This window comes from Clupea harengus, chromosome 12, assembly GCF_900700415.2.
Source record: "Clupea harengus chromosome 12, Ch_v2.0.2, whole genome shotgun sequence".
NCBI classification, from domain to species: Eukaryota; Metazoa; Chordata; class Actinopteri; order Clupeiformes; family Clupeidae; genus Clupea; species Clupea harengus.
The window spans coordinates 9,135,598-9,150,100 of NC_045163.1; the positions used below are offsets into that span (position 1 = coordinate 9,135,598).

General features: G+C 46.5%; 1 protein-coding gene across 1 annotated transcript in view; it reads right to left on the reverse strand.

Moving 5' to 3' along the window:
• Nucleotides 1-14,503, reverse strand: part of pappaa (pregnancy-associated plasma protein A, pappalysin 1a) — a 105,833-nt gene that overhangs the window by 56,644 nt on the left and 34,686 nt on the right. The window contains exons 8-9 of the mRNA XM_012814313.3: nt 2,456-2,584; nt 1,555-1,646 (exon numbers count right to left, since the gene is read on the reverse strand). Of these exons, the coding sequence (XP_012669767.1) occupies nt 1,555-1,646; nt 2,456-2,584 (221 nt within the window). The remainder of the gene's footprint in view (nt 1-1,554; nt 1,647-2,455; nt 2,585-14,503) is intronic.

The window sequence follows — 14,503 nt, forward strand, 5'->3', positions numbered from 1 at the left end:
CCCTCAGAGAGAAATAGAGGGAGGGAGGGAGGGAGAGAGACAGAGAGAGAGAGAGAGAGAGAAGGGAAGGAAGAAAGTAAGGAACCGAAAGAGAGGAAATAACAGACAGACAGAAAATAAGAAATAAAGTAAGAGGCATGGAAACAGAAAGAAAAGTGTCCTGAGAAAAAGAAAGGAAACAAGAAGAGTAGAGAGAGTAAAAGAGAGGGAGAGAAAGAAGAGAGGAGAGAGAGAGAGACAGAGAGGGAGAAAGAGGGAGAGAGAGACTAAGAGAGGACAGGAGGAGAGGGAAGAGTATAGAACATGCAGCTGTCTAACACCCTTCCTTTCCTATACCTTTGAAGAGTGTGTTTTCATATATTATAAGATTGTGTGTGTGCGTGTGTGTGTGTGTGTGTGTGTATATATATATAGATATAGATATATAGATATAGATGTAGCTATACAAAATGCTGATCTGTGTGTGTGTGTGTGTGTGTGTGTCTTAATAAGTCTACACGTGTACTGTGTGACTGTGCCTGTAAATCTAAGTTTACTGTACATGGCAACCGCACACACACACACACACACAAACACACACACACACACACACACAGCTCAGCTTTTTTTCTTTCTTTCTTTGTATGTGTCTCTCATCTATCTGTTTTTGTTCTCTCCATTTTTTCTCTCTTGTCCTTCTTGATTCTGCCCTTCTATCTCTCCGGCGCTCCCCCACTCCTCCTGGGAGAGGATCCGTGCACCCGGTGGCACTGCCCGTGCCCAGGATCCTGAGAGGCTGTGCCAATCCAGACCCTAATGGCCGCTTATCCACCTCTGTGTAAAAAGCAGCGCCCGAGGAGGCAGGAGAGCAGGAATCCACCGCTGCGAGTGAGTGTGTGTGAGAGTGTGTGAATGTGTGTGTGTGTGTGTGTGTGTGTGTGTGTGTGTGTGTGTGTGTGTGTGTGTATGTGTGTGTGTATGTGAGAGAAAGAGAGAGGGAGAGAGGGAGAGAGAGAGAGAGAGAGAGGGAGTGTTTGTGTGCGCGTGCGCATGGTCTTTTAAAACATAATGCCTTCCAGATCCAGCAGTGACGGCACACTGATGGTGATATACAACAGCTATGGCCCCCGTGCACACTCAGTGGGATGCAGGAGGTGAGGTGTGTGTGTGTGTGTGTGTGTGTGTGTGTGTGTGTGTGTGTGTGTGTGTGTGTGTGTGTGTGTCGAGTGAGAGGAAGCAGCTCTCACTTTTCAAACAACATTCAGAGTGGATGTATGTGTGTGTGGTCACCCTTATGTGTGAGTTTGTGTGTGTGTGTGTGTGTGTGTGTGTGTGTGTGTGTGAATGTGAGACAGCAGGATATAGTTTGTGTGTGTGTGTGTGTGTGTGTGTGTGTGTGTGTGTGTGTGTGTGTGTGTGTGTGTGTGTGTGTGTGTGTGTGCGTGCGTGCGTGCGCGTGTGTGTGTGTGTCAGCGTGTGTGTTTGTGTGTCTTTGTTTCCGCAGAGGAATCTGTCAGAGCCGCACAGGAGTTGAGGAGCTGTGGTGTGTGGGAGTAGTGTTACTGGGACACCTACCGATGCAGTTAAAGAAAGGCTCCTTCTTGCACTGGCTGGAACATCCGTCCCCGTTCATGGAGTTGTGGTCGTCACACTCCTCTCCCCTGGACCTGAGCGACAAAAAAGTCACAGTAAGAGGGGGACCGTGTGTCTGATGCAGCACCAGTCATGCAACACACTACCTTGTCGCTTACAATTCAGCCCGGGACAACCGACAACACACTACTAAATAACTTACAATTCAGTGTTCAGTCCAACCTGGCTTCTTCACTTGACATGACAGGTATGGTAAACACAGAGCACCATTCCTTGGACTCCACACACACACGCGTGCGCACACACACACACACAAACACACACACACACACACACACACACACACACACACACCTTGGAGTCAAAAATAGCGTGAGCGGCGTCTCCTCAGCCAACCCGTACACCTGGATGCCTGGCCATGCCAAACCAAGCCCAGATCCCAAAGCAGACCTGACGTGATCCCTCCTTCACTCTCATTCATTCTGATCAAAGACAGCTCAGGCTCCTTTTTTCAGCCGCCAGCTTCACAAGGCTCTCCAGGACAACCCAAGCTGAGGCAGCGGCGATACTCGGGCTACGCTCAGCGTAGTTGCCGTGGCGCCAAACACACTCTTTACACATTTCCACATTAAACAAGCAAGCACTGCAGCTTTTCTCAGACGTAGCCATCACCAGGTGATGCCATTTATTACTCTGGTAGATGACTATGGGTCCTGGCTTAAACTCAAGCCTAGCCTATGCCAGCGTTGTAAACATGCATGGCACTGCATGGCGATGGATAAAAGCAAAGGCTAAATGGAAAGACATAAATATCCATGTGAGTCTGATTATAAATGAGAGGATGCTGTACAGAGATGTCTTTCCAGAGCGAATCAGACCAGACCTCTGGATCGTGCCGTCTCCGCAGTAGGGGGCTCCTAGGCGATGGGTGAAGGGGGGCGAGGGCTCGCTCTCACTCCAGGTGGAGATGGTCTGGATCTGATAGGTGTACACGCCTCCGGTCGCCACGTCCCTGCAAAAAGGCAAACAAAAACAATAACAAAAACAAACAAAAAAACATGAGACAGAGACAAACATGAGCGCCTGGCCAAGACCATTACAGCAGAGTTCAACCATGCCCTCCTACTTCACTGTAAACTGGTGAAATCCAAACCACCACTTTCCAATTAACAAGCTGATTAGAACCAGACTCTACTCCTTCCTGTTTGTCTCTCTCTCCCTCTCTCTCTCTCTCTATCATTCTTTCACCCACTCTTCCTTTCCCTCCTAATCGCCACCTTCTTTTCATCACTCTCTCTCTCTCTCTCTCTCTCACTCTCCTTCCCTTCTTCTGTCTCTCCATCTTCTTTTAATCAGTTTCACTTTCTCTCTGTTTCTCTCTCTGTGTTTCCCTCTCCCTGTCTCTGACCTCTATGCCATCCAGTAGTCACTGGCATGTGTTTCCCCACTGTACCAGGTAAGGCTGTGCCAGCGTGGTGGTAGGTATGCCCAGCAGCTCCCTCCCCACCTTGGCAACCTGGCAGATGCCACAGAAAGGGCATCTTGGACCCATTCAACTCGACCAGGATCAACACATCAGGTCACTTAGGTCGAATCACCCCAACCACAACACAGACTGTTCTGTCTGTCTGTCTGTCTGTCTGTCTGTCTGTCTGTCTGTCTGTCTGTCTGTCTGTCTGTCTGTCTGTCTGTATGTGTGTGTGTGTGTGCGCGTGTGTGTGTGTGTGTGTGTGTGTGTGTGTGTGTGTGTGTGTGTGTGTGTGTGTGTGTGTGAGCTTGTGAGTGTGTGAGCATGTGTGTGTTTAGTGTAGAGGCCAATAGAGGCACCTCTCTTTCCGCTCTGCGCTAAGGACACTCAGACACAAACAAATATCTGGCGTGGCACTCCGAGCTCCACTTTCAGAGGAGTGTAACCCAATCCCTGGCGCACACGCCAAAAACAAGACGTGAGCCTGGGGAGAAAACAACATAATAAACCCACCAGCGAGCAGAACCGCATAACTCTACATGCACAAGGTCCCAGCCCACTGGGCCCGACCCCACAGCCGCCCAGACTGACTGGAGCTGGAGAGAATCAGGCTGAGAGAGAAAGGAAGGAAAAAACGGCCTCCTTCTGCTTACTCATCAGGACAACCAAAGCCGGTTTGTTGACTGTGTGTGTGTGTGTGTGTGTGTGTGTGTGTGTGTGTGTGTGTGTGTGTGTGTGTGTGTGTGTGTGTGTGGGTGTGTGTATATATGTGTGTGTGTGTGTGTGTGTGTGTGTGTGTGTGTGTGTGTGTGTGTGTGTGTGTGTGTGTATATATGTGTGTGTGTGCGTGTGTGTCTGTGTGTCTCTGTGTGTGTGTGTGTGTGTGTGTGTGTGTGTGTGTGTGTGTGTGTGTGTGTGTGTGTGTGTGTGTGTGTGCGTGTATATGATTGTGTGTGTGTGTGTGTGTGTGTGTGTCTGTGAGTGTGTGTGTGTGTGTGTGTGTGTCTGTGCATGCCTGTGTGTGTATGTGTGTGTGTGTCTGTGTATACGTGGGTGCGTGCGTGCGTGCGTGCCTGCGTGTGTGTGTGTGTGCATGTTTTGACTGTGTTTTCGGTTGCCCTGATAATCAAGCGCTGGGAGATGGTGGGTAAACTCACAGCAGAGTAGGAGGATGTACTGAGGGGAGGAAATATTGACAGTGACATTATGCCTGTATTAAATAGCACGCCATACACAGACCATCAAGTAGTATTAATCTCTGAGTGGTTCCCCCTGCCCCACCTCAAACAGACACACACACACACACACACACACACACACACACACACACACACACACACACACACACACACACACACGCAATCACACACAGGCACACACACATACATACATAAGCATGTGTACCCTCCCCCCCCACACACACACATATGCAGGCAGACACACACACACACGACAAACCTCTACAGGAATATGAAAAAAATAAATAAAACAATGCCCTTATTATGTGAATCGATTCTGGCCGGCTTCCTGGTGAGACACATAAGCTCTCCTCTGCTGATTAACACAACAACGCAGCCAAATTACCAGAGTGCTTCACCACAAGTGCCATTAGAGAGGTGTGGGGTTCAGGCAAGGCCAGCGCTCACCGCAGCCGCTAACACGGTGAGAAGGTGCCTTTCCTAACAGCCAGGGAAACAGTGGTGCTTCAGCAGAGGCCACACAAATCATTTGAATGAGCACTAGATATGAATGACTGCAGGGGGGTTATACATTACAATTTAGATTAATTATAACTGGGCACACTATCAACCTTTCCTCCGCCTTTTACACAGAATTCTCTCTCTCTCTCTCTCTCTCTCTCTCTCTCTCTCTGTGCGTCGGAGACTTTCTCTCGGGCCCCTTTTTCTCTGTCAGTCTCTCTTGCTCTTTCCACCTCTCTATTTCAAATACATACACAGACACACACACACACACACACATTCACACACACACACACACACACACACACACACGCACATAACACACACACACAGAAGAACAGAATCCCACACACGTACAGCGAAAACCATCGGCTATGCCTTCAAAATGTGTCAAAAGATTTACTGCAGGAAAAGCTGTTTTGACAGTGGCGGTTTTGTGAGTGAAATGTGTTCCATGCCTTCTCCCTCTGCTTGGATCCAGGTCAGTGCTTCAGCGTCTTCCCAGAGGAGAAGGGTAGAGCAGAAGAGAGGAGAGGAGTGGACTGGAGAGCAGAGGGAAGGAGAAGAGGAGAGGACAGGGGAGAGGTGGGGAGCGGAGAGGAGAGGGGAGGGGAGGAATGGAGAGAGGAGAGGAAAGGAGAGAGGAGAGGAGAGGAGAGGGGAGGAAAAAGAAGAGGTGGAGAGAGCACGTTCGTGTGAGCAACAGCTAAAGACACCCTGTCAGTGAAACCACCTTCAATGGAAAATGAGAGGGAGAAAGAAAGAAAGAAGAGAAGAGAAGCATGGGGGAGTACTATTGTATTACTATTATCTGTTGGTTTTGGAGAGTGCAAAGGGTTGGGGTGGGAGGGGAGGGGGGGGTGCAGGTGGCTATGCTATCCTACGCTTCTGGCAGAGGAAGGGAATACCACCTCTTCGTAACGTCAACATTAATTGGATGAGTGTAATCTTTGGAAGAGGGGAGAGTGCGAACGAGAGCTGACACCATCAGGAACAGCAGAGAAAAACATCCTCGCCAGCACACGTCTCTCTCACACACACACACACACACACACACACACACACACACACGGCTACTCCGACAACAATCTGCCGCTTTACACTTAGAAGACCAAGGAGATCATTGTGGACTTCAGGCAGGCTAGGAGCCCCATCCACATCAATGGAGCTGTTGTAGAGCATGTGTCAAGCTTCAGGTTCCTAGGCATCCACATCTCTGATGATCTCACCTGGTCCCTGAACTCAACAGCAACAGCTCCTTTACTTCCTATGGAGTCTTAAGAAAGCTCCCCTGTGTCCCAGGATACTGGTGGACTTCCACCGCTGTACCATTAAGAGCAATACTCACTAACCACATCTCAGTGTGGTATGGCGACTGGTCCGCGTCAGACCGCAAACCACTCCAACGGAACGCCAGCACCCAGTTACACACCCCACATCAGGAACATGTATCACAAGCGCTGCCTGGGCAGGACGCCTCTCACCCTAACCATGGACCTTTCACGCTCATCCGGCAGGCGTTGCAGGAGCCGCCTCTCTCGCACCAGCAGGCTCAGGAAGATCTTCTCCCCTAAGGCTGTGAGCCTGCTAAACTCCACACAACCACTCTAATACATTTACCTTTACATTTAGTCATTTAGCAGACACTTTTGTCCAAAACGACATACAAGGGAGAGAACAGTCAAGCTACGGGCAATAGAGACCTAGTGTAAATACTATTTTAGATAAGAATTAGAAAAAAAAGTAATGCAGGACTGTAACTGCTGTAAGTGCAAGTTAAGTACTAGTAGAAGTGCAAGTTAGGAAGGGAGGTGCTCTCTGCAGAGTTGGGTCTTCAAGCGCTTCTTAAAGCTAATAGCTAAAGCTTAAAGCTAATAGCATCACTGCACTCATTACTCCGCTGTTTACAGCACTTTAACGAGTTCATGTTCTCTGCACTATTCACATCTTGCACAGACGGGACCACCTAAACTGCTCAGATAATGTTCATGTACATATAACCAACTGTACGTATGTTGTTTATAACGTACATATGTTGTATCCTACAATCCTATATTTGGACTCCTATCCTATATTTCCACTTCTCTGTATATACTTATTTAAAATATTTACATATATGATATTTTTTACTTGTAACTATCCACATACATACACATACACATACACATACACACATACATATTGTAAGATATTGCATCACTTAGTACCTACTTTTCATGCACTTATCTGTGAATAATACTACATTTTTGCACTTCTGGTTACTTACTGCATTTCATTGGCTTTGTACAAGTACTCTGCACAATGACAATAAAGTTGAATCTAATCTAATCTAAACAAGCATATACACATACACAGAGTGGACACAAACCCCCAGTGGTACACACAAACACAGACACAGACACAGACACAGACATAGACATCGACACACACACAGACACAGACACACACACACACACACACACACACACACACACACACACAAACGTTTCTAAAATGTTATGTGAACTGTGAGCTGAAGGGCGTGAACTGCACGGGGATACTGTGCACCAAGACATACAACATCTCAGAGCAATTGCTGTCAAACTATGTGTGTGTGTGTGTGTGTGTGTGTGTGTGTGTGTGTGTGTGTGTGTGTGTGTGTGTGTGTGTGTGTGTGTGTGTGTGTGTGTGTGTGTGTGTGTGTGGATGTGTGTGTGTGTGTGTATGTGTGTGCGTATGTGTGTCTTTGTGTGTACCACTGGGGTTTTGTGTCCACTCTGTGTATGTGTATATGCAAAGCAAAAATCAAATTGAATTCTAAATAAAACTTTTTTTTCTCAGTTGCACCTCATGCCAGAGCAAAAGTGCACTTGAGGATTCCTCAGCCTTTCAAGCACCAATCTCTGTCAAAGTCAGCCCAAAGCAACCCAACAAGGAAGGGGAGATGACTAAGAGCCAAGACCCCCCCACACACCCACACAAATGCATATACATACATCAAAGAAGGAGTGAGTGAGAGACAGAGGTCAACAAAAGGAGGGTAGGAAACTGTGTACAAGTGTTCCCACTGGTGTCGAGAGAGAGAAGCAGTGTAGAGAATGGCTGATGGAAAAGGGGACAGCCAGACAGGAAAATGGGAGGGGGAGGGTATGGAGAAAGAGTGAGGGGTATCAGGGGAGGAGGCGGACGGGTAGTTGGGCTTGTGACATTGCTGGTCGGGATGGGGGGGGGGGGAGTTCATTTTATGATGTTGATGTCATGTGCTAATCTGTAGTTTCCTGTGCAGATATCTGTAGTATCCTGTGTTAATCTGTCGTGTCCTGTGCAGATATCTGTAGTGTACTGTACACATGTGATCCTGGGCCTCATCACGATAGTAGTGGCAGTATGTGATTGGACAGCACACCACAGACACACACACCACAGATCCTCTATCTCAAAAGCAATCAGATTCAAAGTGCTTCACCTTTTTCAGTTGACAAAGTGTACCCTGATAAGATTTCATAACAAGCGGCTTCCTGTGCTGGGCTGTCACCTCACATCACAGACACGCACACGCACACACACACACACGCACGCGCACGCGCACGCACACGCACACGCACACACACACACACACACACACACACACACACACACACACACACACACACACCAAACACTCTCTCTCTATAGGGCATCCAGTCAGGAGATCTTATCTCACTCACAATCCCAGCGCCTGCCATCACATAGCTCAGGCAAATTTCAAACAAATTTGATAAGGCCCAACATAAAAGAAAGGTGACATGTGTGTGTGTGTCTCTGTGTGTGTGTGTGTGTGTGTGTGTGTGTGTATGTGCCTTTGTGTGTGCATGTGTGTTTGCATGTTTTTGATGGGCACAAGATATAACTTAGGCACACTGATTAGAAATAAAAGAAGAATAAACGTTCTTCTAGAAGAATAAATCACTCCAGTTAAGGTGAAAATGTGCTTTCGGATAGCCACTTGGTCACAGCTGGTGACAGACAGAACGACGCATACTCTTAGGGCAGTATTTGATTTAAAATGGGAGGTTTTTGTTGGGCTAGGGCTGGGGTTTGTGTAAGGTAACAGGTTACAATCGGGTTATGGCCTGCAGTTAATTGACAGGTAGTTAAGAGTTATAGCTAGTTGGCCAGAGCTGGATAGTTTATAGACGATTTATTGGTTTGTAGATGATTTACTGACTATTTTTAGAGTCTCTCAAATGAGCAATCCATATTAAGTATTTCCACATTTGGGGTTGACTAGGCTCAACTGTATGACAAAAACATCTTAATCACACAATGAAATAAACATGTGCACTAGAATTGTTTTGCAGTTCTACAAAACAAGCTATGAGGAAATTCAGAAAATGTGCATTGTTTTGACGCCAATTAAGAATAGATTTAATTTATGATGCAACTAAAAAATCTGTCTATAATCCACAACAGACAGTTCAAACATCTGTCAAATGTATGCAACACTGTCATCAGTCTCATCACCAGTGGATAACGACTTACTTAATATAGCCATAAGCACTAACTGCTAATGAGCTATTGCTTTCCCAGATAACAGCAGCTGAGTCTAGTGAGTCATGTGAATGCATTGGGGGGTAAGTAAGGCTTTGGCCACAACAGAGCAAAATAATCACTCACACTCTAAATGTGGTAATTAAGGGATTCTGGTTCCAAATTCAGGGTCACTCCATACACGGAAATGTCACTGTGTAGTGACTGTAGTGGAATGAATGAATGAATGAATGAATGAATGAATGAATGAATGAATGAATGAATAAATGAATGAATGAAAACATGATGAATATGGTTAGACTCGAAAGGAATTTGACATGTTTGAAGGTGAAATTTGAAGGCATTTCCCAGAGACAGGCTCACTAGACAGGCTAGCCTTAAAGGTGTGCTGCGCTCGCCACAGGGATTGCTAAGCTACGAGCCTGACTCTGACTCAGGAGCGCCATCAGTCACTGTGAATGTGACACGGCTCACGTCACGAGGGTAACACTTAGAGCCCACCACTCAAGCACTGGGCAGCCCTGTGGATAGGTGTCAACGCCGATGACTCACAACTCAAGACTAAGTGGATCGCTTACGGCACCTGAGGAGCTTATGAGTAATGATCCTGATGGAAAGAGCAGAGGAGAGTGCTGAGGACGAGACAGAGAGAGAGAGAGAGAGAGAGAGAGATAGAGAGAAAGAGACAGAGAGAGAGAGAGAGGCAGAGACGTCGTTGGTTTGTTATGGTGGGAGTCACTTTTGATGTGTTTTTGACACTGAGTTTCACATACTGTACATTTGGCTCTTACACAGACTTCTGAGTCCGTATCTCACCCACAGTGTAGTGTGTATGTTCTAAGAAACGTCAGAAGCACATGCTAATTCAGGCTGTGGTTTGAAAGCTTTGCATTGAAATCCCACCATTTTGCCAGCTCAACACAAAGCCACTGTTTCCTGAAACTTAATATGAGGAACGTTGGATATTCAATAAGTGGGCTTCTCTCAGTTTGTGTGTGGAATGGGGAGCTTTGGGTAGTGAAAAAAAGAAGCTCACTATGGAACATTTCCATTTGCATTCTCTGCAAATGGAGCTGGGGGTTTGGAGGCGATCCGGTTCTGATCCGGCTCTGACCTGGGCCATATCCAGTGCAGAGCCCGCCGCTCTTTCGGACGGCTGCAAAAAGGTCCTTCCGAGCTCTTCCAGAATGTTGTAAGACTCAACAATCCCCCCCCCCCCCCCCCCTGCTCTTTTGGCTCTGGCCCAAAAACAATCCCAGAGAAGTCCGGTGTGATTCCTGGAATCGAGGCTGTGGGCAGAGCAGGGGTCCCAGAGCCCGGCAGACTCCAGGGTGGATGCGGCCTGTGTTCGGCCCTTATCTGCCAGACCCGGACCACCGCTACCTGGGCTACCAAGACACACCGCCGCCCTGTCTTCCCGCCACTCAGGAAATATGGTTTGTGTTAGGGAAGATCAAGCAAGGTTCAGGACTAATACCCTGCTATAAGAGACAAAGGCAGCGGACAAGGAGGCACAGAAATGCTTTGTTGGGGCACGCCACTGAGATTAGCTGTCTGCAAGCATTAGCTGATGGGGAGGTGGTGTCTGCCGTCATCATTTGTCGTTAGGCCCCAGCATGGCTACTAATTTCAGTCACCCACAACCCAGCTGTCCAGAGGCCCCTTGGTCATAGCTGGCAACAGAGACTGTTAGGTCAGTATTTGTGTTCAAATGGGAAGTTGTTGTAGGGCTAGGGTTGGAGTTTATGTAAGGTAACCCCAGAGGCCCCTGGGTCTCTCAAGCATAGAGATCCTCCAAGTCCCCCTACCTAATGACCCAGAGAACACATTAACCTCTTTATCACACAGGGAACAGTGTTTCAGGGGGTCTACTTTGGATTTAGAAAAAAAAAGTGCTTAATGACTTGCATCCCAATGGGTTAATTTTCATTTACAAAATTGGAATTCTGCACATGTGTTAAATTCGCACAACAATATTTAGTACTGTTAAGTGTAGTTTCAAGACAAACTACTTTTGTTTCAATTTTAATAAGCTCTACAAATTTGCAAGACATTTCTGTGTATCAACGTATTTCATCTTGACTTGAAGTACGGATGAAAAGGATTAAATTGATTAAAAAAATATTTGCAAGAATATGCTACGTCATTAATGGTGACACGGTGGCCTTAAAAGAACAAGCTGTCCACTTCACTCTCTACGCATAATAGCCCGGGGGAAAAAACCTTAACCTCCTTAACATCCCCAGGAGAAAGAATCAAACGTCAAGGGAATCGAAGTGAAAAGAACGAAAGGAGAGAAAAAAAACTGTGAGTAAGATTCATTGAAGTTGGAGTCGGAGGGGGAGGGTTGGGGGTTGGTGTTTCGGGGGTTGGGCGGAGGATTGGGGGTTGGGGTTGGTATTGAGGTTGAGGTTGGGGGCTGGTGAAGGTGGGATGGGGGGGGGGGGGTCGGGCATAACTGTCAGGTCCTCTGGGCTCTGAACAGTTGTTGGACTTGACGTGAGAGGATTGGGGCAGTGGGCCCAGGTCCCAGAGGGGGGGGGTTCGGCCTCCTGGGTGGGGATGAGGGCGGTCGGGGTTGGCCGCCTTTGCTGCACTGCAACCCCCTCTGCGCCACCCCACACCCCCGACCCAGCCGGGGGGGTCCTGTCATGTCAAGGAGCAGGCCCTCTTTGAAGCCCTGGAGCTCTGAGGGCTGTGAAAGGCAGGTCAGAGTATTAGCTGATGGGCCAGACTTTCTGGGGGCCGGGGTCATATACTGGACGGGTCATCCACCCTCTGCGCACCCACACACACACAATGAAACACACAGAAATCCGTACTCACACACACACACACACACACACACACACACACACACACACACACATAAAAACGCAGAAATACACACAGATACACACACACACACACACAATAATAAACACGCACACACAGTTACACTTACACACAACAAAAACACACAAATACACTCACACAAACAACACACGCTGATTTACTTTGGTTGAGCTCTCAACCCTACATAATCTCAGGTTTCATGCCACTCCACTTCCCAGGACCTGAGCATCTGCTGAAATGTGTGTATGTGTTTGTGTGTGTGTGTGTGTGTGTGTGTGTGTGTGTGTGTGTGTGTGTGTGTGTATGAGGGGCCGTGTAGGCCATAATTCAAACTTGCCTCTCATACACACCATTGAAGACCTTTTGCCTTTCACAAACACTACTGAAATACACTCACATTCACTACTAAACACCCCTCACGTACACTAGTGAAAATGGAACCTCACACAATGACAACTGAAAACCTCTCATACTCATGAGTGAGAACCTCTCTTATACCACAGTGAACACCTCTCACACATACAACTGAAAATGTAACCTCTCACACGCACAACTGAAAATGTAACCTCTCACACGCACAACTGAAAATGTAACCTCTCACACGCACAACTGAAAATGTAACCTCTCACACGCACAACTGAAAATGTAACCTCTCACACGCACAACTGAAAATGTAACCTCTCACATTCATTACTGAAAATGTAACCTCTCACACGCACAACTGAAAATATGACCTCTCACACACACAACTGAAAACGTAACCTCTCACATTCATTACTGAAAATGTAACCGTTCACATGCACAACTGAAAATGTAACCTCTCACACACAAGTAATTATAGTCTTGTGGTGATATCGCCGCTGCATTATGTACCCAGTTTGGAACGACACAGGGTTTTTCTGAGAGGAATGTGCGGAGGTGGTGTGCTGAGCAGGGGCCTTGTCAGTGACTTTTTTGCAATGCCTCTATCCATTGAATAGGGAATGTATTTCACATATGTGTAGAACCTATTTGGAATGGCTGACCTTACATAAAACGGCAGTGAAAAAGCCCAGAGAGAGGAGGCAAACAGTACCTCTGCCTCAATGAGGGGGGCGTGTGAGAGCATGGAAACAGGACTTTCAATTGAAACGTCAAGTGATTAATAATGGGAGACCAATGCTGGAGCTCAACGGTTTGCTTCAAACGATGGAACAGAAGATAACTCACATTGCTTTGAACATTTTTGGAACCTTAAAAATAGATTTGGCTTTTCGACGAACAGCGGAGACTACATGTTAGCAATAGCAGTATTCGCTCACATTTCATTGATAGTTATCAGAGTAAGCTCTTGCTCCGTTGGTTTCCCATTATTTCTCTTAGGATAGTTTAATGGCTATGTGAAGTCATTTAACATCACATAAGTGGTTGTAATCACTTTGAACCATGAAGACTGTGTTTTATTGGTGAGCTGTTTGAGAAATTAAACGTTGCCGCTAATTTTGTGTTTCCTGTTGTTATGGTTATCCAGGTGCTATGCTAGCAAAAGCTAACTAGCTAGCTAAGGAAACTTGTAATAACCATAATCGATTTAAATGGAAAAGTGACATTTGCCTGACACAGTTATCTAGCTGATGTTATTGTCTCCTCGATTTAGCTTCTCCCTCTTCCTCATTAACCTGTAGCATTTTGCGTTGATCGATTGCGAGGTAAAAGTGTTGCTGTGGATGTACCCCTCCATAGCATACCAGGGACTTTGCTGCCTACTTTTAGAAAATATTTCTTTCGACCCTTGACTCCAGAAAGTGTGGGCAATACTGTCTAGACGCAGGTCCGTATACGCGAGACTGACTTTGTTGGTTAACATGATTAATTAGCTCAGGATATTAATTGTATTAGCATAATAACATCAATCACGTTCCAATGCATTTTAATGGGTTGTCGCCTTTCAAACCGATTGTTTGTCTACATAGCAACAGTAACCAAGGAAGGTGGGATTACAATACTCGGGTTTATTAGCAGCGAGGCTAGCTAGCTACTATGTGTTCCAATAGATTTTCAGTCTAAGCGTTAGCATCAACCTAACAATAATGAGAGCGAGAGCTTTAGTTAAGACCTCTGCAACATTCGTGTAGCACATAAACGACTAACCGAATACAAATAGCAGCGCGCCCTCTGCTGACATTCTGAATGTGACTGTCAAGCTCGTGGGAGCAACTTCCGGATCACAACACAAACATCTACGCAAAATTGAGAAAGATTTCCACACAGTATTTTAATTCCCGATTTCCATGTTTAAGCACATCAAAGAAAATCAGATAACGGGTCGTTTTTTCGTTTTCCGTTTTCTATTATCAAAACAAAAAACAGAAAATGGGTCCTTTTCCGCTTTTTGTTTTCCTATTTCTAAATGGTAATTTGGTTTTCTCATTTCAAAACG